At 45.9% G+C, this 26,233-nt stretch overlaps 1 protein-coding gene across 11 annotated transcripts in view; it reads left to right on the forward strand.

Moving 5' to 3' along the window:
* DEPDC5 (DEP domain containing 5, GATOR1 subcomplex subunit) overlaps window positions 1–26,233 on the forward strand; it is an 88,898-nt gene that overhangs the window by 11,245 nt on the left and 51,420 nt on the right. For 10 of the 11 annotated variants that reach the window (XR_012503713.1, XM_074356672.1, XM_074356674.1 and 7 more), the window contains 17 exons: window positions 1,031–1,100; window positions 2,200–2,278; window positions 3,171–3,232; window positions 7,518–7,587; window positions 7,912–7,984; window positions 9,790–9,893; window positions 10,167–10,241; window positions 11,728–11,862; window positions 12,648–12,709; window positions 12,853–12,926; window positions 13,586–13,655; window positions 15,306–15,342; window positions 15,857–15,977; window positions 18,294–18,514; window positions 21,209–21,412; window positions 23,274–23,409; window positions 24,372–24,469. Coding sequence is in view for 10 of the 11 variants with exons in the window: in XM_074356672.1 (XP_074212773.1) it covers window positions 1,031–1,100; window positions 2,200–2,278; window positions 3,171–3,232; window positions 7,518–7,587; window positions 7,912–7,984; window positions 9,790–9,893; window positions 10,167–10,241; window positions 11,728–11,862; window positions 12,648–12,709; window positions 12,853–12,926; window positions 13,586–13,655; window positions 15,306–15,342; window positions 15,857–15,977; window positions 18,294–18,514; window positions 21,209–21,412; window positions 23,274–23,409; window positions 24,372–24,469 (1,691 nt within the window). In the remaining variant the exon portion in view is untranslated. Of the gene's footprint in view, window positions 1–1,030; window positions 1,101–2,199; window positions 2,279–3,170; window positions 3,233–7,517; window positions 7,588–7,911; window positions 7,985–9,789; window positions 9,894–10,166; window positions 10,242–11,727; window positions 11,863–12,647; window positions 12,710–12,852; window positions 12,927–13,585; window positions 13,656–15,305; window positions 15,343–15,856; window positions 15,978–18,293; window positions 18,515–21,208; window positions 21,413–23,273; window positions 23,410–24,371; window positions 24,470–26,233 lie in introns of those variants that run through there. The other variant, XM_074356670.1, reaches the window with a different exon arrangement.

A 26,233-nucleotide genomic window follows, 5' to 3' on the forward strand; every position in this document is an offset into this window, starting at 1 on the left:
GGTACACATTTTCCTAGCTTTTATTTTATCTTGTCCTCTTTTTTTTTTTTAAATGAGGACTGATTGCTTAGGGCCAGGCAGGCAGCTGCATTGGGATTGGCAGAAGAGAAGGTCGAGTGGTTGGTTGAGGTAACAGCTACCACTTCCCCCGCCCCCGGTACAGCACTCAGCGCTCACGGTCACCGCTGTATCCGTTCCTTCTAATACACAGAGCCCCTAGTACTGTTGGTTGAGTGCCTCCTATCCCAGCACTGTCTGAAGATTATCTGGTTTAATTTAATTCTCACAACAGCTCTGGAAAGTAGGTATCATTATCTCATTTTTTTAGATGAGGACCCTGAGTCTGGCAGAGTTATTCCCCCATGACCATTCAGCTAATGAGTGATGCTCAGAATTGAAATCCCTGCCTAGACTGGTTCCACTCCAGGCTGGTCAGCTCCGAAGGCCATGCTCTTTGAACTGTTGTATCCACTTCATGCCCTTAAAAAGATGCAGAGAGGGAAAAAAAATCAAGCCCTCACAATGCAATACCAAGCTGACATGAAGATTTTTCAGGAGAATGGCCCTCCTTTGAATAGTCCCTTCCTGCCTCCTGACTGCTTGCCTTCTAATCTGATATTGAGATGGATTTTGATTCTGTTGCAGCTTATTGTCTCAGAGTTGGGTTAAGCAATGGGTTCATCAGTGCTTCTGAGCTGTTTCTGGGACAGGGACCCTTTTGAGATTTGACAAAAGGTACATTTCTGTGCTCAGAAAAGTTTGCATCATTTCAGAGGGTTCATGGGTTCCCCAGAGCCCTTCCTTAGACCCACAGGTTTTTGTATGGACCCCCAGATGAAGAGCTCTGGTTGCACAGATCCAGTACACTGAGAATTCTTTATCTTGTGGCATCTGTTCATGGCATTCTGGAAATCTCGAACTGGCCAGGTGATCTGGGTGTAAATAATAGAGTAGAGTGAGTAGAGTGAGCCACACTTTTTGGTTTAAGTAGGACCTGTAATAATGTGTGTGTGTGTGTGTCTCCTTTCAGGGCACAGGCTGGTGAACTGTGGGTCAAGAATGAGAAAGTCATGTGTGGTTATATCAGCGAAGATACAAGGGTAAGATTGAGAAAATGCCTTTCTTGGTTTTGTTTCCTTGCGCTGTTGTAAGTTGTTAAACCAAAAGTGAAACAGAGAAACAAGCAAAAACTTGGTCTCATGTTCAAGCTACTATCTGCCCAGCAGGACAGTATTGTAATGTAGTCAGGGACTCCTGAAATTCCAGTGTTTTAGAGTTGCCTCTCTCCACTTTGAGGCTGATCTTCATTTGCTTCTATTTAATATCAGACGTGGAGATGGCACGTCTAGCTTGCAGGCTTTATGCCCACTAATACCCAGCAGAAGTTAAAAGTCGGGAGAAGATAGTGTTGGTTAACAGGAAGAGAGACCTTTGCCAAGGAATCTCCTCCTGTGACTGTTCCAGTTGGGAAAATCCAAACAGCTGTGAATGTTACCCACGCTGGTGAAAGCACCTATCTGCCCTTGCATAGACTCCTAGAGGGTCGGACAGGCTCTTCCCCTCATGGCCAGTGGTGCCAGGGATGAAGCTTGCTTTTCTCTTAATGCAATTAAGAGAAATCTTCCAGCAGTGCTTTTTTTTTTTTGGTGGTAAAAACATAAAATTTACCATTATAACCATTTAAAAAATATTTTTATTATTATTGTATTATTTATTTTATTTTGGTGGGGGGAGGTAGTTAGGTTTGTTCAATTTTAGAGGAGGTATTGGGGATTGAACCCAGGACCTCACACATGCTAAGCATGCACTCTACCACTTGAGCTATACCCTCCCCTCTGTAACCATTTTTAAGTATACAGTTCAGTAGGGTTAAGTATGTTTACGTCATTATAAAACCTTTTCATTTTGTAGAACTGAAACTCTCCAGAACCTTTTCATTTTGTAGAACTGAAACTCTATGCATTATTGCTTTTTTTTTTTTTTTTTGATTGAAGTATAATCAGTTTACAATGTTGCATCAATTCTGGTGGACAGCATAATGTTTCAGTCATATATATACATACATATATTCCTTTTCATATTCTTTTTCGTTATAGGTTATTACAAGGTACTGAATACATTTCCCTGTGCTGTACAGTAGGAACTTGTTGTTTATCTCATTATTGCTTTTTAATGCAATTGTGTTTTTGTTTATTTCAGGTGGTGTTCCGTTCTACGTCGGCTATGGTTTACATATTTATTCAGATGAGCTGTGAAATGTGGGACTTTGATATTTATGGTACTTACTGTTCCTAAGTACTGATTGTCACTGCTAATCAGGAGATATTTATTCCCCCCAAGCTGGTATCATTTACAGTAAGCTCTTGACAGTCTCTAAAGGTATATCCTGAGATCTTTACAAACCCTCAAATGCTGAAATAAATAAATAAAAATAAGTAAATATTTTACAGGTTGTGCATATAGTGAATTACGTGAAATGTAGTAAAGTATTAATGAAAAATCTGAATTCTCAGATCTCTAATCTGTAAGTATAGGATCAAAAGCCATAGAGAAGTGACTCTGTGGCTAAGAACCAGTACTTTCTTTGGTATCTTTCATTTCTTGTTTTAGCACTCATAGAAATCACCAAGTTTGTCTCATTTTGTTAAAGTTACTACACAATAAGAAAATGATAAAGTTGCTGTGAGGTGTGGATACCATGTCTGACACACCAGCCTCATGATGCATGCAATTCAAATTTGTGTTTGGGAAAATTACAAAGTAATATTCACTGTGGGTCATCATAGCATCTCAGGAACAACAGAAACTGCAAATGTAGTTAAGTGAATGCCTGGGGTCCACCAGGTCCATCAGATCATCTTCTGACAAGCTTTAAGCATCACTCTGAGAGTAATTAGAAGTTTGATGCTTCTCTCATTTTGAAGATATATTGTAGTTTTCAATCATCAAAGCTTTTTCAATCTTGCATTTTATCTTGAAGCCATGACTGTTTACTGAGTGAGGCAAATATTAAATTTGGCTGTATAGAAAGTCTAGGCTTAAACCACTTTTATGATTGTGTTTTAGGGTATAGCAGAACCCACTTTCTCTTTGACTAGTCCGATTCCTGTTACTTTATTGAGAGAAGAAATTGTAAGCAAGAAATAAACCCTCTTCTCGTTTCTTTTCAGGGGATCTGTATTTTGAGAAAGCTGTGAATGGTTTCCTTGCTGATCTCTTTACCAAATGGAAGGTATGTTTCTTCTTGTGCACTAAGTCTCGTTGAATAAACATTATTCAATGAATATTTTTAAAATGTACAATTTCTATTAAGCTGCATTTAATTGAAGTATCTTAGCTAAAGCCTAAACTGATAAGACTCTAGATTTCAATTACCTTAGTCACCTCAACATGATAAAGGGCATTTATGAAAACGCCACAGCTATCGTCATACTTAATGGTGAAGGACTGAAAACTTCCACCTTTAAGATCAGGAACAAGCTAAGGATGCTTGCTTTCACCACTTGTATTCAGCGTTGTGCTGGAAATTCTAGCCAGAGCATCTAGACAAGAAAAGGAAATAGAAGTCATCCTTACTGGCAGAGAAGGAAAGCTATCTCAGTCACAGATGTAGAAAATCCAAAAAAATCCACCAAGAAACTATTGTAGCTAATAAACAAATTCAGCAAAGTTGTAGGATACAAAGTTCAACACACAAAATCAATTGTGTTTCATCCACAATGAACAATCTGAACAGGAAATTAAAACAAGGTATTAAATTTTAAAAAGGGAATTAAATTATAAAAGCAATTACAAGAGCATCAAAGAGAATAAAGGACTTGGGAATAATTTGCCCAAAGAGGTGCAAGATTTGTACACTAAAGTCTACGAAACATTGCTGAAAGAAATTTAAAAGGCCTAAATAAATGACAAACAACCCATGTTCATGGGTTAAGAGACTTAATATTGTTAAAATGGCAATACTACCCAAAGCAAACTATTTGAATATGGTCCATGTCAAAATCCCAATTGCGTTTTTTTTACCAGAGTGGAAAAGTTAATTCTAAAATATATATGGAATTACAGTGGATCCTGAATAGCCAACACAATTTTGAAAAAGAGGAAAGTTGTAGGACTCTGACTTCCTAACATCAAAACTTAACTACAACAAAGGGTAGCCAAAGCAATATGGTACCCACATAAAGACCGACATGCAGATCAATGGAATAGAACTGAGAGTCTAGAGGTCAGCCCATACATCTCTGGTCAGTTGATTTTACACAAGAATAGCAAGTCCATTTGATGAGGGAAGGGATAGTCTCTTCAGCAAATGCTTCTGAGACAAGTGAATATCTATGTGTCAGAGAGTGAATTTGGACCCTTAACTCGCATCCTATACAGAAATTTAACTCCAAATGAATCGGGGACCTGAATACAAGAGCTAAACGGATATAACTCTTAAAAGAAAACATAAGGGAAATTTTTATGACCTTGGATTTGTCAGTGGTATCTCACCTATTACACCAGAAGCACAAGCATCCCAAGGAAAAGTATGTAGTTTGAATTTCATCAAAATTAAAAACTTTTCTGCATCAAAGGACGCTATCAAGAAAATAAAAAGAGCCCACAGAATGGGAGGAAATGTTTGCAAATTATCTTTCTGATGAGAGTGTAGTATTCAGGGGAAAGGGTATAGCTCAAGTGGTAGAGCACATGCTTAGCATGCACGAAGTCCTGGGTCCAATCCCCAGCACCTCCATTAAAAATTAATAAATAAATAAACCTAATGACCCCCCCCGTGCTAAAAAAAAAAAAGAAAAGAAAAAAGTAGGGTTCTACTCAATTAGCTTTTTTATCTTGGAGAAGTATTCAGTCTCTCTGAGCCTCTGTTTCTCTGTCTGCAAAACAGAGATGGTTATAGTTCCCGCCTCAGGAGGAGTTTGAAAGTACCTGCGCATAGTCAGATCTCAACAGGATCTAGGCCTTGATGGAGGCTAATTTCCATTCTCCTTCCCCAGCTCTAAAGGTCAGAGAAGCAGAAATGTGACACTGGCCCTCAGAGAATCTGTAGGCCTGCTGGGAGCGCGGGGCTGCACGTTTGAAACGTTGGCAAACCAACCATCCTTGTGAGGGGCTGGAATTCTGTTTGCTTCTGAGCTTGGACTTGCATGGCTGAGGAGGGTGTGGGTGGTGGGGAAGGAAGATGGGAGAGTATCTCAAGTGGAGAGAAGCGGGTGAGCCAAGACATGAGATTGTGGTGAAGTCTTCTGTGGCTCCTCGGGGGCTTCGTGTGGGGAGTGGTCAGGTAATGGGATTGGATTAGAAGGAAGGGTCAGGTCAAGCTGAGCGGTGTGGGCTTGATTGCATGAGAAGTGGGAGCCAGGAGAGATTCTCAAGCAGGGGGTCAGTGTGATCAAAGCTGGGGAGAATTTGAGGAAGAGGAGTCCAGTGGCCTGGAGCGGTTTGGTGAAGGGACAGACAGGAAGCAGGCCAGCCAGGAAGCTCCCGCAGTCACCTAGCTCAGGGGTGCCTCGGCCTTTGTGTCTGCCTGAGGCCGGGGTCTGAAGGAAGAGGCAGACAGTGGGGACTGCAGGGAGCCAGGACTTGGGGGTGGGCTGAGTAACGGCCACCTTGCGCTCTGTGATGGCTGTTTCCACATTGAGTCTGTGAAAACCTCCATGTCAGGTCCGGCTCAGTTGTCCTTTAGCTGTCCCCCAACCCCAGATTCTGTGAGCATTTATAGCATCAGATGTAGGGTTGGGAGTTGGCAGAGACCCATGTTAGTGTACAGGAGTTTGAGCTTAGGTTTTGTTTATTTTGTTACAGTCAAGAACTTTAAGCAAGAGCTTGAAACTTAATTAAAATAACTTTATGTAACCACATGGTGTCGATTTAGAACAGTTTGGTGGAGGTTATTTACCCTTCATACACCTATTGAATAGCTTAAAGCTAACCCTGTGGACAGCAGGGCCGAACACGGGAGTTTATGAATTCATTTCTGAGCCCAAATATAGTGGCATGGGGTTATTAGGAGGAGTCCCAGCTGACATTTATTGAGTATTTTGACCCCAGGTATGGCGGTGTGTGTTTTACCCACATTCTCTCACTTAATCCTCTTGTCACTTTTACACGGATGGGGAAAGTACAGCTGAGACAAGTTAGATAACTTGCCATGATCGGTAGCCTGTGAAAGCAGGATTCTAATCCGGTTCCATCCACTCATCCAGTGCCAGCCTGATAGCACAGCTCCGGTGCCATCCTGTCTGTGGTTCTGTAATCTCCAGCCATGTCACCACTGTTGTATGTTATCACACGTGAATTGAGGGTCTCACGGCCCCACACCAGCCTACTGTCAGGCTTTTTTCTTGTATAAAACTTATACCAAAATTGGATGAGTTTGGAGCTGAGTTTGGAGTGCCTAGATGTCCAGTAAATTAGCTGGTGGCTAGTTGGTTGCTCTTGGTTCTGTGGCTTCTGTTTAGGAATCCCTGTCCACCTGAGATACATCTGTGCAAGAGTATGAAGTGGTGTGTAACGCACATCGTGTTGTATTCCTTGTATGGTGGGTGCTCAGTATGCATGGTTGGGTTAGATGTGGGGTTGGTCAGTGTAGGCTCCTTGTTGTCTTCAAAGACCCAGGAGGAACTGAAACTGAGCTTGCTGGCTCACTGGCAAATTTCATGCCATCTGTCAACACCTTATTTCTAGGACACTGATCTCCAGACTCCATAGAAATGGGTTTAAAAAAAATTTTTTTTTAACTGACGTCTAGTCAGTTTACAATGTTATGTTAATTTCTGAAGTACAGCATTATGTTTCAGCCATACGTACACATACATAGATTCCTTTTCATATTCTTTTTCATTATAGGTTACTAAAAGATATTGAATATAGTTCCCTGTGCTCTACAGTAGAAACTTGTATATCTATTTTATGTATAATAGTCAGTGTCTGCAAATCTTGATCTCCTGATTCATAGAAATGTTTTTTCTCACTATTCCCCATCCCAGTCCAAAGGCGATTCCTTATCTTGGTTTCAACTTAAGCAGTAATTCTCATCCTGTGGCCCTGGTCATACGTGGGAGTGTCTTTGATTCTTACACCCACCACCATGGGTTCTGTTCTTCCCTAACCTACAGTTCTGAAGAAATTAGAGAACACTGTGAAGCAGGTACAGATACCACGATCCTTTGACAATGGGCAGATCTATCTGTTTCATGCCCTCTCAGGAGCTGGGAGACAGTGACCCAAACTTACGGGTGACTTGCAGTTTTTAAAACACTTTCCACATTCCTGGGACTTGAGGTAACTTGCTCAAGGTCATGTGGTGGTAAGTTTCAGAGCCAGAAGTCAGTCTGGGCTGCCTGACGCCGCAGTCCTCTGTCCACCACGCCACGCGGCCACAGGAACGTGGTGCCATCCTGTGCCGTGGGCTGCCTCCGAGCCTCCCAGAACGGAGAGTGTACGTTCATGCAGGCTGCCTCACAGCACGGTGAGTGGCATAGACTTGAGCCCTCTTTTTCTCTGCTCATGCCCAGGAGAAGAACTGTAGTCATGAAGTGACAGTGGTCCTTTTCTCTAGGACTTTCTACGATGCAAAATCTCTTGGTGAGTAAGTTATTTTTTTGTGAAGCTTTTCACACGCCCATCCTCACTCCTTCCCTGTCATTCTCTTCCTTTTGGCATTGCTCCATCTTTCCCACCTTGTCTATTGTGGGGACAGGGTAACATGGAAAATGACACTGTTCATTAGCAGATACAGGAAGTCTGTGGGCCTCGATTCAGCTTAAAGCCAACTTAATAGACATAAAATTGTCTCTGTGTGTGTGTCTGTTTCTGCGTGTGATGCAAATCCTTGACTCAGAAGGGGGAGCAGAGAAACTGAATTTCTCTTTTCAATCTGATCTGCATATGTTGTTTTCTCTCTTTCAGATGAATTTCCTGAAATAAACCGAGCCTCAATTAGGCAGGATCACAAGGGGCGATTCTATGAAGACTTCTATAAGTACGTTTGGGTGCTTTGCTATGCCTTTTCTCCCCCCTCCTTTGGTTGTTTTTTTCCTAACTTAAAAAAAAAATAAATCTTTTTACTTTGGAATAATTTTAGGTTTACAGAGTAATTGCAAAAATAATACACAGGGTTGCCATATACTTTTCACCCAGCTTTCTCTGTTAACAGTTCCTAACTGAGTACATTTGTCAAAACTGCGAGGTTAGCATTGGCAGTTTTTTCTAATTTAAAAAATTCTCTACATATCACTGTGCTAACTAGACAGATACACAATGATGCATCCCTGAGTGCTTTTCTGCTTTCTTTCCATTAAAAAAAAAATTAAGACTTTTTTAAAGAGCAGTTTTAGTTACACAGCAAAATTGAGAGAAAGGCATGGATATTTCCCATATACTCCCTTCCCCTACACATGCTTGCTGTCCCCCACCCAGGGATCAACATTCTTCATCAGAGTGGTGCATTTGTTGCAGTTAATGACCCTACAGTGACACACTGTACACTGAAAGTCCCTGGTTTACCTTAGGGTTCACGTTGGTGCTGTCCATTCTGTGGGTTTGGACAAATGTATAACGGCATGTCTCCATCATCACAGTATCATGCGGAGTATTTCCACTGCCCTAAAAATTCTCTTGTGCTCCACCTGTTTGTTCCTTCCCCCACCTCCATCCCCTGGCAACTGCTGGTCTTTTTAGAGTCTCCACAGTTCTGCCTTTCCCAGATTGTCATATGGTTGGAATCATTCATACAGTGGCATCTTCCACTTAGTAACATGCATTTAAGGTTTCTTCATGTGTTTTCATGGCTCAGTAGTTCACTTCTTTTTGGTGCCTAATAACAGTCCCTTGCCTAGATGGACCACGGTTTATCAATTCACCTGCTGAAGGACATCTTGGTTGCTTTCAAGTTTGGACAGTTGTGAATAAACATCTTTTCTTTCTTCCTCCCTCCCTCCCTCCTTTTCTTTTTGCATGTGGGTGTCCAGTTGTTCCAGCATCATTTGTTGAAAAGACTGTCTTTGCTGCATTGTATTAGCTTTGCTCATTTGTCAAAGATCAGTTGACTATATTTCTGAAGGTCAATTTCTGGGCTCCCTGTTCTGTTCCAGTGATCTTTTTGTCTGTTCTTTCACGATATCACACTGTCTTGATTGCTGTGACTTTGTAGTAAGTCTTGCAGTTGGATAGAGTCAGTCCTCCAACTTTATTTATGTCCTTCAGTGTTGTGTTGGCTATTCTGGGTTCTGTGTGTTTCTCTAGGATAAATTCCTAGTGTTAAAATTGCTAAACTAATGGAAATGTATATTTTTCTTTTTAAATTTAAATTTTTTGGAGTATATTCACATGGTTCAAAAGTTTAAAGGTTCAGAAAGTATACAGTAAGCAGATTCCCCCCCCATCTCTTTCCACTGGTTTATTTCCCTGACCTAGATATGGTTATTGGCCATCTATGTAAACCATATATATGAGTGTTTACTTCTTAGGCTTTTCTTATATGCCACCTAATTGTAATTCAGTCTGAAAGAATGTTCATCTTCCTGTTCACACTGAGCATTAATGTAATCTGAAGGCAATTTTGAAATATTTTCGTATTTTTGATTTTCCATCTCTGTGACTCTTGATGTGATTAGATTTCTTTGCTAATGCTCACCGAATGCATCTGACTTTCTTACATACTGTTGTATGATAAATCACCACAGCTCTGGGCACCCCCTTCTCCTTTCCTTGAAACCCCTGCACGGGACCTCATGTCCTGTGCTCAATAGCTGCTCGATGCCTGTCTTTTGATGGCGCTCCTTTCAGAGTGGTGGTGCAGAACGAAAGGAGAGAAGAGTGGACCTCACTCCTCGTGACCATCAAAAAACTCTTCATCCAGTATCCAGTGTTGGTGCGACTGGAACAGGCAGGTACTGCACTGATGTGTCGGAAGGGAGAGGAGGCGGAGGACGGAGACTGGGGGCCGAAGAGGTTCACGCCCATTTGCCTTCCAGCGCTGTGTGTCATCTCTGCTTCTGGTCGGGTCTCTGTTTCGGGTTGGGTCACGTTGTTCGTGATGTGGGCAGTAGGTTCAGTCATGTCCCTTCTGCAGGGTGGGGGCCTGTGGAGCCAGGCACCATCTGCTTGTTTTTGAAGAATCTATCTTTCATGAGATGTCCCTTCTGTCGTGTCTTTTGCTCCAGAGGGCTTTCCCCAAGGAGACAATTCTACCTCAGCACAAGGAAACTACTTGGAGGCCATCAACCTGTCGTTCAATGGTGAGTCAGGCCGCCAGCCGTGGTGAGCAGGCACCTTGCTCATCCCAAGGCTGTGAACTTGCTTTTACTAAAGTCCAAAGACCCGGACCTATCTGGTGATGCCCCCCGACCCCCAAATTAACTGAAAGCAGTGACTTCTGATTGGATGGTTTCAACGGCCACCATTTATTTACTCTTGGGTCTCCTGTCGGGAATTAACGTGTTCTCCTCTGAGTCTCACGGTGGTCCCGGAGTAAAGAGCTGCAGGGAGACTTCCTTGGGCTCTTTGTTTTCCTAAAAGCTGTATTCTTATTTTCCACGCCATCCAAGCTCTCAACGGTTTCTAGGTAATTTTTTTAACCTATTTTTTAAAAAATTACAACAGGAACCCATGTTCCTAGAATTCAAATAATAGAGAGGTATATCAAGTAAATCTGAAAATTTCTCCCCTCCTTCCGCTGTCTGTCCCCTTCTAGGAGGGAGCACTGGGAACAGTGTGGTGTGATTTCTTCTAAATGTCTGTCCCTGCATTTTTATATTAGCTACATTTTTATGTTTCTCTTTTTTGCAAATAACAGAAACCTACTTAATTCAAACAAAAAGGGAAATTTACTCTAAGGATACAGGGGCTCGTGGGGCAGCCAAGAGAGGCTTAAACTCTTGCTGGAGGAGGTGGGGACGGGGGTGGCTCTGGGAACCACAGCAGCGGGATTTCTCAGAGCCGAGTTCGGCTCCCAGCACCCCAGGCTCTGCTCACCGTTCAGGCTGCCATGTGCCAGCCCTGGGAGGTTGTCTGTCTGTCACTGGCCACTGACGGAAGAGACGATGTGTCATCGCTTCACAGTGTGTGTCACTTGTCCCTGTGTCTATACCCGGGTGCTGGGGGTTCTTGAGCACGGGGTCTTTTATTAGTAAACCTATTGTCATATTTGAATAGCACTGATTTTCATAATAAGAATTGCACAGGCCAGAAATAAGAATTAATGTGCCAGATTTACAAAACATCACAAGATTCTGGTCCATTCTCTTACATACTGTCTTCAATTTATGTGTGTGAGGATTGTGTGCTTAGCACACACGAGGTCCTGGATTCAATCCCCAGTACCTCCGTTAAAAAAAAAAAAAAACTAATAAATAAATAAGTAGACCTAATGACCTCCCCCTACACACACAAAAAATTAAATTTATGTTTGATTCTTCTACGTTTCAATACAGACCCATTTATGGATGGTTTAAGCTAATGACATGAAATTTGCGCATTTAAGGCTTCACGGGGCACGTGTTAGGCATCGAAGAGGGGGACCGGCAGGGGCGACAGGGATGTGGTCCTGGGTTCAGGCAGCTGTGAGAGTAGAGGGGGAAGGACAGACGTGCACTCAGGTCAGATGTGACAGTTGTGCTGATAGAAACATGGACAAAATGTCCAGGAGCCCGGAGATGCTTGCCACTGGTTGGTTTCTGAAAAGCTGTAACGTCTTCACGGGAGGACCTTCTGCTTTGTTTCAAGTGTTTGACAAGCACTACATCAACCGCAACTTTGATCGAACTGGGCAAATGTCGGTGGTGATCACGCCCGGGGTGGGTGTGTTTGAAGTGGACCGCCTGCTCATGATCCTGACCAAGCAGCGGATGATAGACAACGGTAATGCTGCTGGGCCCGGCTCTGTGTCTGTGTGCTAGTAGCATGACTTCCCTCAGGGCTCCGAGCATCTGGGATCCAGGGTTGAGAGTCCCGTGGTCTGTCGGGTGGGACGCACTGGGTCATCCACAGTTAGGCATATTTCCCAATTGCCAGGGTCGGTGTTTGGCTGTATCTTACTTCTCTCTGAAGGACATAACTGGTACTCTGAGTTTCCCAAACATATTTCACTCTGGAGAGCCCTTTTTGGTGGTTGTTTCCAGGAGCCAGTGTCCATCAGCCCATCCTGGGAAGTGCCCTCAGTCACCTTGTCCCACCTGCCCTCCATGCTGTGCCGTGCATCCCCGACTTGTACCCCCCCCCCCCCAGTTTGATTTGTGTTCCAAGAAAATGGAGTTGGGAACGGAAATCCTGACAGCAGTAAAGCTCTGTTAAGTGATGGGGCTTTTTCCTTCGTACTGAGATGACAAGGTTGCTTTTCCTTTCTGGCCTGGAAACCCTAGTAGCGGAGGCCTGGTGGTCTTACTGACAAATCAGGTCCTGCAGGGCCATCAGAGGCTCACTGTCCAGCACTGATTAGTGGCAGGTGTGATGGAACCTGGTCACGAGGAGACAGAATGCCTCTGTTTATTCTCAGCTGCCTGGGCAGTGCTGGTGAGGTGATAAATCATAGGATGATAAGTTGGCTCTGCATGTACCCTGTACCCTAAGTCACGTCTCTAATAGATTGGGCCACGTATCTCTGCCTCTCCCCCACCCTGCCCAACTTTCTGTCTTTCCTCTTTTAGGAATTGGCGTGGACTTGGTGTGCATGGGGGAGCAGCCACTCCACGCTGTCCCGTTGTTCAAGGTGATTCGATTTTGCATTGCTTACTAAAGGCCAGTTTCCAGCACCAGGGTGATGTCGAGAATAGTTAAAAGCAGACAAGTCGGAGCAGTCCTGGGTCCCACCTGCTCCCCAGCTGACCTCTGCCCTGGCTTGTCCCCTTTCAGCTGCACAATCGGACCGCCCCTCGGGGTTCTCGCCTGGGCGACGACTACAATATTCCTCACTGGATAAACCACAGGTGGGTGAGGTCCTGATAGGCTGTAGGTGATCGGGGTTTCTGTGAAGGTCTCTACCTGCAAAGCAGTGGCAGTGATGTAAGAAGAGTCTGCGGTGAAAAACATAAAAGCAATTTTTAGGACTTATTTCCACAGCTGTTCCCGACTCCTGCAGACCATTGCAGACTGAGCCTGGGCCTGGGCCCCGGCCTCCACATGGGGGAACGTCCCTGCACCTCCTCTTTCCCTGAGCCCCGGCTCCATCTGGGGGAATGTCCCTGCACCTCCTCTTTCCCTGGGCCCCTCTCTCCATCTGGGGGAACGTCCCTGCACCTCCTCTTTCCCTGGGCCCCGGCTCCGTCTGGGGGAACGTCCCTGCACCTCCTCTTTCCCTGGGCCGCGGCCTCTGTGCTCATGCTGATTTCAGCCTGAGGGGGAGATTCTAACCCAGTCAGGAATCGGAACTAGCACACGTGAGGCAGTCTGTGGGAAAGCAAAGAATAGAACAGTAATTTAAAATGTAATTAACGTCTCACTGTAGTTACAGAAGAAAGTTAGGATCAGTGAGGCTGAAGACAAAGGTGTTCACGGGAAGATGATCCACGGCCGGGGTTCCAGCTTTGTCTTGGGGTGTAAAATGAAAGGGGTTTTAGATTAATGACCCTGTTTGTTTCTTTTACAGTTTCTACACATCCAAAAGCCAGCTGTTCTGTAATAGTTTCACCCCACGAATAAAACTGGCAGGAAAGAAGGTAGGTTTCACCCACCAGCAGGGCCCCCGGGGACTGTCACACAGATGTGACAGATGCCCCCTGTACCCCAATGGTCATGCATAGCATTTAAGAAATTTTCCGTAGAACTTTACAGTTTTCTACATTAAGTAAATAAACAAGGCAGATCCCAGACTGCAAGAAATGTCTTTGGCCAAAATATAAGAGTTATTTTTATTATAACATGACCAGTTTATTCAGATACTGAGACCACTCAGATGCCAGTGCGGACAAAGACATGGGTACACATTACAGCAAAGGGGAAATGGGATTTTCACAAAGTCACATCTTAACAGCAAAGAAATGCACATTCAGACAAGAATGAGGGTTCTTTTTTTGCTTACCGAATAGGTTTAAAACAAAAGTGATAGTTAGACCAAATGCTAGAAAGTGCGGCGACGTCTGTGCTTGAGTACCTACCTGGTTGGTGTGAAACATGAATGGAGAGCAGTCCAGGCACGTGCACCAAGAGTAATGAGAACGTTCATGCCCTTTGACCCGGGGCCCCTATTTTTGATGCTGTGATGTAAGGAAATAATTGAGAATATTGTATTCAAGTAGATCTTGCTCTGGTTCTATTTAAAATAGTGAGAAGTTGAAAACAATAGGGAAATGGCTAGATAAAATGACATATCCACTCGCTGGAATACATCTGCAGCCAATAAAGTGCCCATTTTAGGAACCTGGCAGTGTTTACGATGTAAAGAGAAAAACAGACTGTTTTGTCTGAGGGCCCCACCCCAGGGTGCTCTTATCCGCCTGCCTGTTTCTAGCAGAGCTGAACCCTCCAGTTATCCTGCTGTGGCTGTTACACTAGGATCAGGGCTACCTCTTCCCTTTTTGCAGGGAGGCAGGAGTGAATGTTACTCTTCTAATAGGGGACATACTAGTTTAGAGGAATGTGAGGACTCCCAAAATAGGCTGTGTGAAGTAGGGAAGTGTGGGGAGTGAGGGCTCTGCCCGGAAAGGGCCGTCTCCTGCCTCCTAGGGTTTTGTGCCTTCACCACAACCGGACGAATTTCTCTGCAATGTGATTGTTTTAAAGAAGAAAGATTAAGTGTTGTTACGGAAGGTTAAAGTGCTATGCAAAAGATTTATTTAAAAAAAAAAAAAAGATAGCTCTTTGGGTTTTCTCTCTACCTTTACACCCCATTTCTGCAAATGAGCCGTCTACCTACTGAGTGCTCAGCCCTGGGGGGTGTAGATGGGTGAGAGCGAGTGCCATGTGAAGGGGGCCACATGCAGGGTTGGGGTCGCTGGAACTAACCCTGGGAGGACAGACATACCTGTGGATCAGCCAAGAGTCTGAGGAGCTGGGCCTGGATCCTGGTTCTGCACGTGCTCATGGTGTGACTGGCAGCAAGTCCCTTACTCTCCTAGGACTGAATATCCTCACCTGTAAAGTGGAGCCCATGCCCTAATTGGATAGAGTTGTGAGAGCGAACAGGAGTGAGGTGGGAAGCAAAGGACCCAGCGGGGCCTGATCCCGGGGTGGGGAGGTGTCCGGTGTTCATTATGGGGACGGTGAGGCCTGGCCTCTGCCTGGGGGGCAGCCACCTACATGCTGTGCCAGGTGATGAGTCTGTTCGGGCAGAGGAGAGAGTGTGATCCACTATCTGTTTCATTTTACAGCCTGCCTCTGAGAGAGCAAAGAACGGCCGTGATGCCTGTGAGTATTTTTTTTCTCCTTTCATCACATTTAGAAAGAGCCAGCTCACCACCCTTGGTAACAAGATTGTGTGAGATTGCATAAAAAGTTCACAGCTAAGCAGGGAGACCTGAATCCCCCTTGTGTGACTTTTGGAAGGTCCCTTAATGACCTTGTCTCTTTTTGTCCTGTCAACTGTAAAATGGGTGGTCACAAAGCCTTCGATCAGTTGTAGGGATGGGGTAGAAAGTTTTAAAGGACTAAATGTACATAACAAGATATTTTTAAAGTGGGATCACAGAAGGAAATGCTGCCATCACCCTGCCTTTATTTAGTGCTAGTAAATAGTAATTTCTATATCGCTTTGGCATATGTCATTTAATCTCAGCAACCTGTCACGATGGGGTTCTTAACCCATTTTTGTCATGGGGAGGAGGTGATGATGCCCTGTGCCCTGCGGACCTTGGTGAAGACCATCTGAAGGCATCTGGGGACACGTGTTTTGATGACAGGTTGTGTATGTTGTGTGTTTCAGCTCTGGGGACACCAAAGGAATCCGAAAATGCAATTCCCATCCAAGTTGATTACGACGCTTACGATGCGCAAGTGTTCAGGCTGCCTGGCCCGTCCCGGGCTCAGCGACTCGCCACATGCAGGTTTTCTGCCATGTACTTTGGGGTGGACATAAAAACTGCTTAGGAGAACCTGAGGCCCTGTAGGGACCTGCACGAGAGCAGCCTTGAAAATGTCTTAAATTAAAATTAGCCAGATGGAAGCCGTAGTCTGGAGATCGTTAGGAATTCTGTTTTCTGGTTCTCTGGCCTAAGCCGTTTGGTAGCTTGCTTGTTGTGTAGCATTGTCTCCCAATAAGAAGAGCGTTCATCTGCTTCTTCTAGCCAAGAGAAGAGAATTTATGAATTCTGGAACCTTCATTTCTCTGGGCGGCCACTAATATATATATATATATACACAGACATAGATCCCAGGGTCCAGCGTTTCTTTTAGATTTATTATACCCAGAGGGCAAGAGACTTTTCTTTCTTTAATTTCTGTTTTTAAAACTTGCTCCATGGTATTTTGGTCATATACTAGTTTTTCATTGTGACATCAGATTTACCAACATACTCATTTCTGGGTCTCGTGTAAGGAAGCCTTACTCCAGGGTTAGAGACATGTCATATATTTTCTTCTAATACTTCATAGTCTTGTTTTTTATGCTTAGTTCTTTATATAGAATTACTTACTTACTTAATTGAACCAGTCTTTTCTTAGCGGGGAGGTAATTAGGTTTTTATTTATTTTATTTATTTGTTTTAATGGAGGGACTGGGGATGGAACCCAGGATGCTAAGGCATGCTCAACCACTGAGCTATACCCTCCCCCAGAATTTTTTTTTTTTTATGAATGTGGGAAATGGAGCTCTAGTTTTTTTTCTCCCTAGTTGACCAAGAACCTGAGTCCATTTTCCACTTTTCCAATTGGAAAGATACTGCCACGTTGTGACAGATGGGCTCACAGCGGTCACATGAATGTCTTCTGTCCTCTTCCCTTGTCCCAGCCTCATGTCTCCTCCTGAGAATGTTTAGAGCTCACAGTAGGTGCTGTTAACAGCAGCAACCCTACATGCTGATGACGCCCTGGGGCTCGGTGGTGCATTTCTTCTGAGCGTCTAAGGACGCCTTTGTAGTCCAAGATCCTTGGTTTGCTTTCTTCTGATCAAATGTGGCAAGATCTGGTGTTTCAGAGACTCAGGCTGTGTGTTCCTGGCGGCACAGAAGGTGCCTGATGGGTGTTCTGTCCCCACTCTCAGATATTTGCTGTTGGAACCCTGAACCATGCAGTCAGCCCTGGGGATCTGTTTTCAGTCTTTCCTAACCTCTTCCTTAAAACAAAATCCTTCCGGGTGAAAAGAAAATGGCTCTGATGCTGGAGGGCAGCCCTACTGATGGTTGCTGACTCATTCTGAAGTTTCGCTTCCCCATTGGACTTTCTCCTGATCCATCTTCCCACTGCTTCCAAATGTTTTCCCTCAGGGCATTTCATGTTTTAGTAAGGATATATACTAATTTTTAAAAATTTTTTTATTAAGGATTAACTTTAAAACGTTTACATAGACTAGTGTGATGAACAGTTACCAAGGTATTGTCAATTTTGTTTCATCATTTTCCCCACATTTTAAATTTCGCTTGACTATTCTAAAACAGATCTCAGGTATCCTTTTTTTTCATACGTAAATATTTCAGCATATGTCTCTAACAAATTAGAATTTAAAAAAATTTATCACAGTCCCCTTGTTGGTGATAATAAAATTAATATGAATTCCTTAACATCCTCTGCCTGCCAGTCCCTCTCCAGATTTCCCAACTGTCAAAAAAAATGTGGTTTTTAGAGTGAGTTTCTTTGAATCGGGACCTAAAGAAGACGCATTTGTTACACCTCATCATAATGTTTTTTTACGGTGACTGTTGAGTGTCTTGATTTATTCCTTTGGCTGGATATTTCCTTATAATGTTTTAACCTGTCCTGATGTCTCTGAGTTTCCTGTAAACTGGTGATTATCTCCAGAGGCTTGATTAGATTTAGGTTCAAATCTTGGTGCTAGGAGACTTCTCAGATGGCACTGTGTGCTTTGTCCCAGGTCACATGGTATCACGTCTTGTTGCCCCGTTTTTAGCGACACGAGTTTGGTGGTGGGATCAGGTGGGTTCAGACCAAGCAATGGCTTCTTTCCAGCCCTGGTCCCAGGATTCTGGCCATTCAAGGGCGGTCAGCCATCGCCCCGTGTCTCCCACGACGTCTTGATCTGCTCCGGGCAGAGTACCTCCTACATCACTTCTCCCACTCAGATATCACACACGGGGTTTTTGTTATCAGTCTCCCAGGTAGCTTGGGCTGGTGACGCATTGGGGAGTTTTAACTCTGGGTAGCACAGCGTCCTTCGCTCGGTGGTGACTTGCTCTCTCGCCGGTCAGGTCTGTGCGAGAGCGGGAGAGTCACAATCGGAAGAGCTCCAGCTCCTGCGACGTGTCCTCCAGCCCGTCCTTGCCTGGCCGTGCGCTGCCCGCTGAGGAAGTGAGGAGCCAGGCTTCTGACGACAGCTCCCTGGGCAGGAGTGCCAACATCCTGGTGACCCCTCACCCCCACCTGCACCAGTATGAAGTCAGCAGCTCCCTGGGCTACACCAGCACTCGAGGTCAGAGGGCAGGGCCGGGCAGGGCAGGAGTTGGCTTCCTTCCTGCAGGAAGGCTGGGGCGGGGGCTCTGGCCAGGGCTGGGCTGTGAGTCCCGCCTCGTAATTGTCCCCAGGTCAGTGCAGTGAGGACCAGCCGCCTCAGCCGTGGCATATGTGTGTGTGACTTAGTTTCGCCTCTGCCCTTTTCCTCTTATCGCTGTAACCGTATACCTTGCTGTGTGCCAGGGCAGGGCTTTTCTTAGGCCTCGGGTCAAAGGTGTTTGCTTATTTCCTCATCATCTCCACTCGAGCCCCTTAAAACAGCCCCGTCCTCTGTTCCGCTTCAAGCCACCTGTAACCCGGCCATGCCCCGAGGAGCACGGGTGCTGCTCTTCCTGCATCTTATCTTGCCCACCCGGCAGTGTCCATGACTGGAGTGTACAGGCCCCTCCTGCCTTTTTGGAAAACTTTGTATTTTGAAGTAATTATGGATTTGTGGGAAGTTGCAAAAAAAAAAATTCCAGGGAGGCCCTGTGTAGCTTTCACTCATTTTCCTGAAGGGTAACATCTTCCATAACCACAGTACAGTGTCAGAACCAGGAACCTGACCTTGTGCAATCCCCAGAGCTTACTCAGATCTCACTAGTTTTACGTGCACTCGTGTGTGTGTGGGTGTATGTGTGAGTATGTGTGTGAGTGAGTGTGTGTGTGAGACTGTGTGTGAGAGAGAGTGTGTGTGTTCCTGCAGAGTTTTACCACATATTGTAGACTTACATAACCACCAGCACTATTAAGATAGAGAACTATCCTGTCACCGCAGGCTCCCTGCTGTTACCCCTTTAGAACCGCACTGTACACACTGTGCCAAGGGCTGAAAAACTTTTGATGATGAGAAAAGTGTTTTTTTTTTAAACTGGTTCAAAGTATAAAAAGGAAATTCTGAAAGAGAAAGGAGCAGATGTTTAATTACATGACTATAGAATGACCTGTCACATTAATTAGGCTTCATATTCAAAAGAATTTTAACGCATTTGAAAAGCTCTAGGTTAGCTTTTCCCCATGTGCTGGAAAGTTCTAAGTTGGCATGACAGTTATACTCCCATTTTGCTGAACATACTCTTAGAAAGGTCTGTAGTAAAAGTTAAGTTAAACTAAACATGAATCCTTTTAAACACCTTTTTTCTTCTAAAAGCCAGATCTCCTCTGAGGAGATGAAGTTGGTCTTAATCCAAGTAGCTTTGAAAACAGTTTTCTTAATAAATACCTGAATAGTAGAATTGATTTCATCCTTTAGCGCTATGTGGGAGTTTATTAGAAAAGCCAAAAAGCAATTCATTGGACCAGTGTAAGGCAGTGCCATCTGCTCGGCCTCCGTGTCCAGCTTCTGTTGTATGTGGGGACTCTCACCCGTCTGCCCTCGCCCAGTGTAACATTTCCCCCTTCCTGCACACATTTTTGACTCACTTTATCCCTCAGTCCTATTTCTTATCCTTTTCAAAGCACGTGCTCATCTTTTTTAAAATTAAGTTCTCTCCTTTTATTTCCACGATAACTAACTAGACTATTTCTTTTTATTTTGCAAACCAGAGCATCAATTCCTTGGTTTACAATGAAAAATGCAGCTTTCATGGAGATCTGAATGCTCTCTTGCATGCACTTTGGCTTGAGGAATTAGATATTACTGTATACCAGGTTCTTTGGTAGGCATTGGGTAGATAATGGTGGACCAGATTCCTTGATGCCATTGAATTTACATTTGCTGGACCCACTTTCTAACCTGTATGGTTGCTCAGTGAACATGGGATGCTTACCCGGGGAGTTGATTGTGGGTTTCAGCTCTTTGACCCATTCAGGTTAGGGCCCTCGCTGCCACTGGATGGGACAGGTTGAGTCTGCCATGCCATCTTCTTGCCTGGTCAAGGCTGGATGCATCCATTTCTCCATCCTTTTCTCCCAAGAATTTATTTTTTAACATAGTAACATCTGACTGCTTGTAACTAACAACTGTCCCAGGCCACTGCATCAATGGGAGGGGGTTCTGATCCACCCAGTCTCTCAGGGCTGAGGACTTTTCCATCCTGGGATGCCATGACCATCAACACTGGTCTCCACAGTTGCCACAGCAGGGGAGAAGAGAATGAAGGTCATGCCTAGAGATACTTGTGGTCCAGGCCTTCAGTTGGAGCCTGTCACTTCTCCCTGTGTTCTGTTGGCCGGAACTTAGTTATTTGGACCCAGCACAAAGGAGCTGGAAACTACAGTCCCTTTGTGTGCCTCAGGGGAAAATCAAATAGGTCTAGTGAACACATGAACTGTCTCTGCTAGGGTCTGCCCTTTTGGTCACCAAATATCTATTTGTATTGTTCCTCCCAATACAGAATACACCCATCCCACCCCCAAGGGAGGCAACTCAGGACCCACCGTTGAGTTGCATCCAGCTCAGCGTCCAGGGTCTCCAGGCAATGTGTGGTCCTCCCCTTCAGGGTTGCATGTGGCTTCACAGCCAGGAACTTAGGAACCAGAACCCCCTCCCCCCAAATACTTAAGAAGTAAACAAAGTCAGTATTTCCTGCCTTTATAGTTCGGCGATGTTACTCATGTCCCTAAATGTGCGCCGTCCAAGACCCTTGTCAGCCTTGGCCGATGGGTCTGCTAGTTCTGGTTTCACCGTGACCCTGTGCTCTCTCCCTGGGCCTTGCCTCCGCGGGAACCACAGACGTCCTGGAGAACATGGCCGAGCCGCCGCAGCGGGACTCCAGCGCACCGGGCAGGTTCCATGTGGGCAGCGTGGAGTCCATGCTGCACGTGCGCCCCGGGGGATGCCCGCCCCAGCGGGCGCTGATTAACCCTTTCGCCCCCTCGCGGATGCCCATGAAGCTCACGTCCAACAGGAGGCGTTGGATGCACACGTTTCCTGTGGGTGAGTTGGTTGCTTGGGAAAGAGCCCTGGGCTGGGCCCCCCAGGTCCTGGTCCTCACAGGCCCCCCAGGTCCTGGTCCTCACACCAGTCACCTGCGTGGCCTGGGTCAAGGGTCTCATCTTCTCTGCACCCTGCCTGCCCCTGGGCTTTTGTGAGGATTGTCAAGGACATGCTTGGGAGTGGGCTGTGCAGCTGGCTGGCCGCGTAGACCCAGGGCTCCGTTTTTCCAATTTGAAAGGGCCTCTGTTTGCCACCTGCTTTCTTCCCTGCGAATCGTGTACCTCTCTTGGGTTCACCCCTTCCTTTCCTCGCTGGCTCTGGGCATTGGTATTACTGGCTGGGTTACATGGACTTACACTGCTTTGTTTTATCTCAGGCTCTGACAGCTGGAAGAAAACAGATCTTTTTTTTTTTTTTTGAGAAATGGGTGAACTTTTTAATTTTAGCTTAGATAAATTGGGGGAAAAAAGCACAAAATAAATTTTTTTAAAATAATGGGCTACTATACAGAAATAAAGACAGACTACCACCACATCTAAAACTGTTTAAATTTACAAACATAGGGAAAGAAGCTCAACTTAAAAGAGTACTTTCTGAATGATTCCATTATTTAAATAAAGTTCAAAATCAATCGAAACTAAAAAAAAGAATTTTTTTTTTTTTCGAATTCACTGTTTTTCCTAGCCCATCCTTTTTGGTCTGTGTTCTAGCCTAAAGAAGGTGACAGGTTTTCTACAGCTGCGGCTAAAATTAAACTGCAGCTCGATGGGCTCTTACTGGGCTGGGGAGGAACAGATACATTACACTCCAGGTGGTTTTGTGAAGCCGTCCTGCCGAGTGCCTGGATGTGTCTAGTTCTTTTCTTTTGTACTTGCTTTTAGTGTTAAAAGTTAAAATAAGTGAGCAGTGACTCTGGTTCTTTTGGCTGTAATTGGGGGTCGACCCCGAGCCCCTTTCCGCCCCCCTTGTCTCTGCCCCAGTCAGTCAGATGACTTGTTCGCTCCAGTGTCTCTTTCTTCCTGCCCTTGTCCCCACTGGCTCCCTCCGAGTTCTCTTATGAGAACCGTCCGTGTTTCTTCCGTGACTGTCAGCTCCTCTTGCTTCTGGGCTTCATCTCCTGTTACCTGTGACACACACTTTACTAAAACTCAGTGTATTTACTGACTGTTCTGCCTATCTGTCCTTCCAAGAGCCAAGGCCCTCCTCTGCCAGGCTCCCCTCTCCCGTCCTCAGAGGTCCTTCTCTTTCCCAGGCCAACCTGCTGTCTCCTGCTCGTGTTTTGCCCTTTCTGCGTTTGGGGTTTCACCCAGATGTCCTGCTAACCTGGTTTATTAACACTCAGCTCTGCAGCTTCTCATTCTCTGGGAAGCGTTTTTCACAGACTTGACCAATTCTGGCTTATCTCCTGCTCAATGTCTGTTTCTCACTGGTGTGTCCTCTGCGTGTGGGAGTCCGAGCTCTTATCGTGTTACCGTCCCATGTGTTAGCAGAGTCATTGGTGTTTCATGCATGTATTCCTTCTCGTTTTGCATGTGTTAATCCTCCTGGAAGGGGCCCTTGCCTCCAATGCTGTTTATCTTTCTTTGCCGTGTCTCAGTTGACATGTGGGAGACAGAGGCTCCCAAGATATTCTTGGGCTGGACAGGATGACACCCCTGAGGCCACAGGAGGATGAGTCTTGCTTGGAAGAGGGGATGTCCCGTCCAGGAGCCAGAGGGTCACGTATATGACATTCCTCTGTGGCATGGTCTTCTTTCAATCTCCCCAACACCCGTGTCCCGGCAGTGGGAAGGAAGGAAGATTGAAGTTAAGCACTGGCTGTCGGGAGGGAGTGATGCTCAGCAGATCTTTGTCTGGGTAGGGCCATCCGGAGAGGCCATCCAGATCCATCACCAGACCCGGCAGAATATGGCGGAGCTGCAGGGCAGTGGGCAGAGGGACCCCACCCACTCCTCCGCGGAGCTGCTGGAGTTAGCGTATCATGAAGCCGCTGGCAGGTGAGGCTGGACCTCGGGCTCTGGGAGGTACCGGGAAGACACCCGGGATGCCTGGGGCGGTGTGTGGGACAGACAGTATGAGGTCACACCGGGGATCCCGGGGCAGGTGTGTGGGACAGACAGTATGAGGTCAGGCCCCTCCTTTGTCAGTGCTGTCCCCTTTCCCGGGCCGAGGGTGTAGCAACCAGCCTGAGGTTTGGCCCAGAGATGTTCCCCTGGCCCTGCTGTAGTTTCTGCTTTCATTCCAAACACGCTTTGAGACCTCAGACATGAGTTTCTTCTGATCCTCAGTCCAGGTACCGAGGCAGGTGGTTTGCACCGTGTGTTTTGGGCACCCAGTCTGTGACTGGTCATTTTGGTCATTGAGAAATTCCACTGTTTGGTTATGAAGAAGTTAATGCTAAAAGCAATGAAGACAAAGTTCTGTGTTTATAGAAATAAGCCTTTTGGAGCCAGAGATCTGTATGTGCTATAGGGCATCCAAAGAGAGTCAGCGTAGGAAGATAGTCACTTAAGCCTTGACCGCGTGAGCCCAGTTACACCTGGACCCAGCATTCCCGTGATGCTTTAGGAAGCACCTGGCAGGAGGCAGTCCTTGGCCCCTTTTCATGGTCCCCAGATCCCACGGGCTGGATGAGGAATACAGGATGGTGAGACTCTCTTGACTAGGTTAACTTGGTGTCTCTATTCAAGCACCTGTCCTCCTGTGGGTGTTAGTGGTGGGATGCGGGGGTTAGGACAGAGAGGCGGGCAGTCTGGCGGGGCAGCAGGGAAGCTGCCAGGGTGCCCGGACAGGAGGCCAGGGCTGGCACGCGCTGAACCACCACATCCTGGCGGCCGTGTGTCCGGCCGGCCAAGTGTTCAGGCCCGTTTGTGATGAAAACCCCCGGGAGACAGGATGAGCAGGAGGAGAGAGGTGACGCTCTGCTCTAAGCCGGGTGGCTGGGCTCTGTTCCCTGCAGGCACAGCGCTTCCCGCCAGCCCGGTGACGGCATGTCCTTCTTGAACTTCAGTGGCACAGAAGAGCTTTCCGCCAGCCTGCTTAGCAGCAGCGGTGCAGGTAACTGACCCGAGAGGCAAAAGAGCTGCTGCTCAGAGCAGGCCCACACCTAGAAACCACACGGGGGCTGGAAAAGCAGGGTCATGTCTATTTTGGGATCACTTTAGCCACAGTTCGGGGTGACCTATTTAGAAGCAGGGCTATAGAATGTGTGAAATTATAAATGGGCCGCACATTACATTTTTAGCCGAGAACATGTTGGTCAAACCACATTCATCAGCTGTCAGTGAGTCGTGATTGAAGGCAGACCCACGCCCATAAAATCAATCAGGAGAGACCTGGAGGGAGCTATTTGGTTCCAGCAATGAGAGCAGAAAAGAGAAGGGTGGCCTTGGTTGCTTAAAGAAGTGGGCATGGATCTCAGACTTTGAAGGAGTAGAATTTGGTTCGGTGGAGGGGTTCTAAGTAGAGGAAGAGTAGGAACTTTCATGAATACAGGGTTTTATGCTTTTTGGAGTCAGTTGTGTATCTGTGATCTCATCTGATTGTCCCAGTAGGGAATACGTTGTTAAGTATATTTCGCACACAGGGCAGCTTAATGCCCAGGGATGCTGAGATAGTAAACCGATCTCTCATGTCAGTAGCCAGGTGTCCTGACTCAGAGCTGTTTCTGGTTTCTGCAGCACCATGCAGAGTGCCTTTCCAGGGGGAGGGAAATAGGAGTTTGGGAGGGCGGGCGGAAGATTTTGGAAAGCCTCAAAGGGCAGATATTGTCCAAAACGAATGTGAAAAACATTAAAGCTGAAGGAAAAAATAGGGCTCCTACTCCATGTCTTCGTTTTTCTGTAAGTTAACTTGTAACTCTGAAACTTGACTTAAGGAAGGCAGAGTGAAAGTGAAGTTGTGTAAAACTGGTTTATGAAGTCTTCCTCCATTTGTGGGTGTATTCCTCCGACGATGTTTCTCAAGGACTTTGGCTAAGGGTTGGAGACTGGATTGGCAGTGAGAGAATTCCTAAAGGTTTATCATCATTTCCTTCCTATTTCTAGTCTATCTTTCTACCTTTCATTTTAAATGAGAAAATTGAATACAGGTTTGGGGATGAGTAAGATACTTTTGGTCCCTGCACTCGGGGGCTACAAGTGTTCCTTGGCTGCCCGGCTCTTTTGAAATGCCTTCAGAATATTATAAAGGCAATGTTTCTATTGTTTTGCTAAAAGAAGGAACCATTTTATAGGAACCCAGAGTTTGACCTTCCCGGCTGTTTGGGGTAAAGTTGTACCAAGGAGGGCTGCTCTGGGGCTCACAGGACTACACTATGAGCTAGTTTCCTGGTGACCTGAAGCAATGGAATTGCGGGTTTTGATGGTAACAGTACAAGGATTGCCCGGAGTTGGCCTGGAGTGGCTCCAGGCCTGGGGTCGGTAGTGCAGGTAGACCAGATGATTCCTCAGAAGGTGAGTCTTGGAATGTTAAAATCTATTCTGGGGAAAAGAGAGAAGTTTCAAAAAACCCTTATTCAGGGATGGTCGGTGAAGATCCTTAGGTGAGATGGTCACAGGGGACTTTGAGCTAAGGATTCCCTGGTGCACGTGCACTGGGAGGGCGTTTGCGGCAACCTGGACCTCTGGCCAGTCTGTTCCCTGTTGGGCCCTGGAGACAGATCCGTCTACCTGATGGACCTCTCCGCCTGGCTGACCCCCAGACTCCCCACCCTTAACTACTGCCAGCTGAACTCACGTCCTGCTTCCCGCCCACCCCCCAGCCTGACTGCGGGCTGTTGTCTCCTTTCTCACAGCCATTGCTTTGGATCAGACCCACGTC

The sequence above is a fragment of the Camelus bactrianus genome, chromosome 32 (assembly GCF_048773025.1).
Source record: "Camelus bactrianus isolate YW-2024 breed Bactrian camel chromosome 32, ASM4877302v1, whole genome shotgun sequence".
Lineage (NCBI taxonomy): Eukaryota > Metazoa > Chordata > Mammalia > Artiodactyla > Camelidae > Camelus > Camelus bactrianus.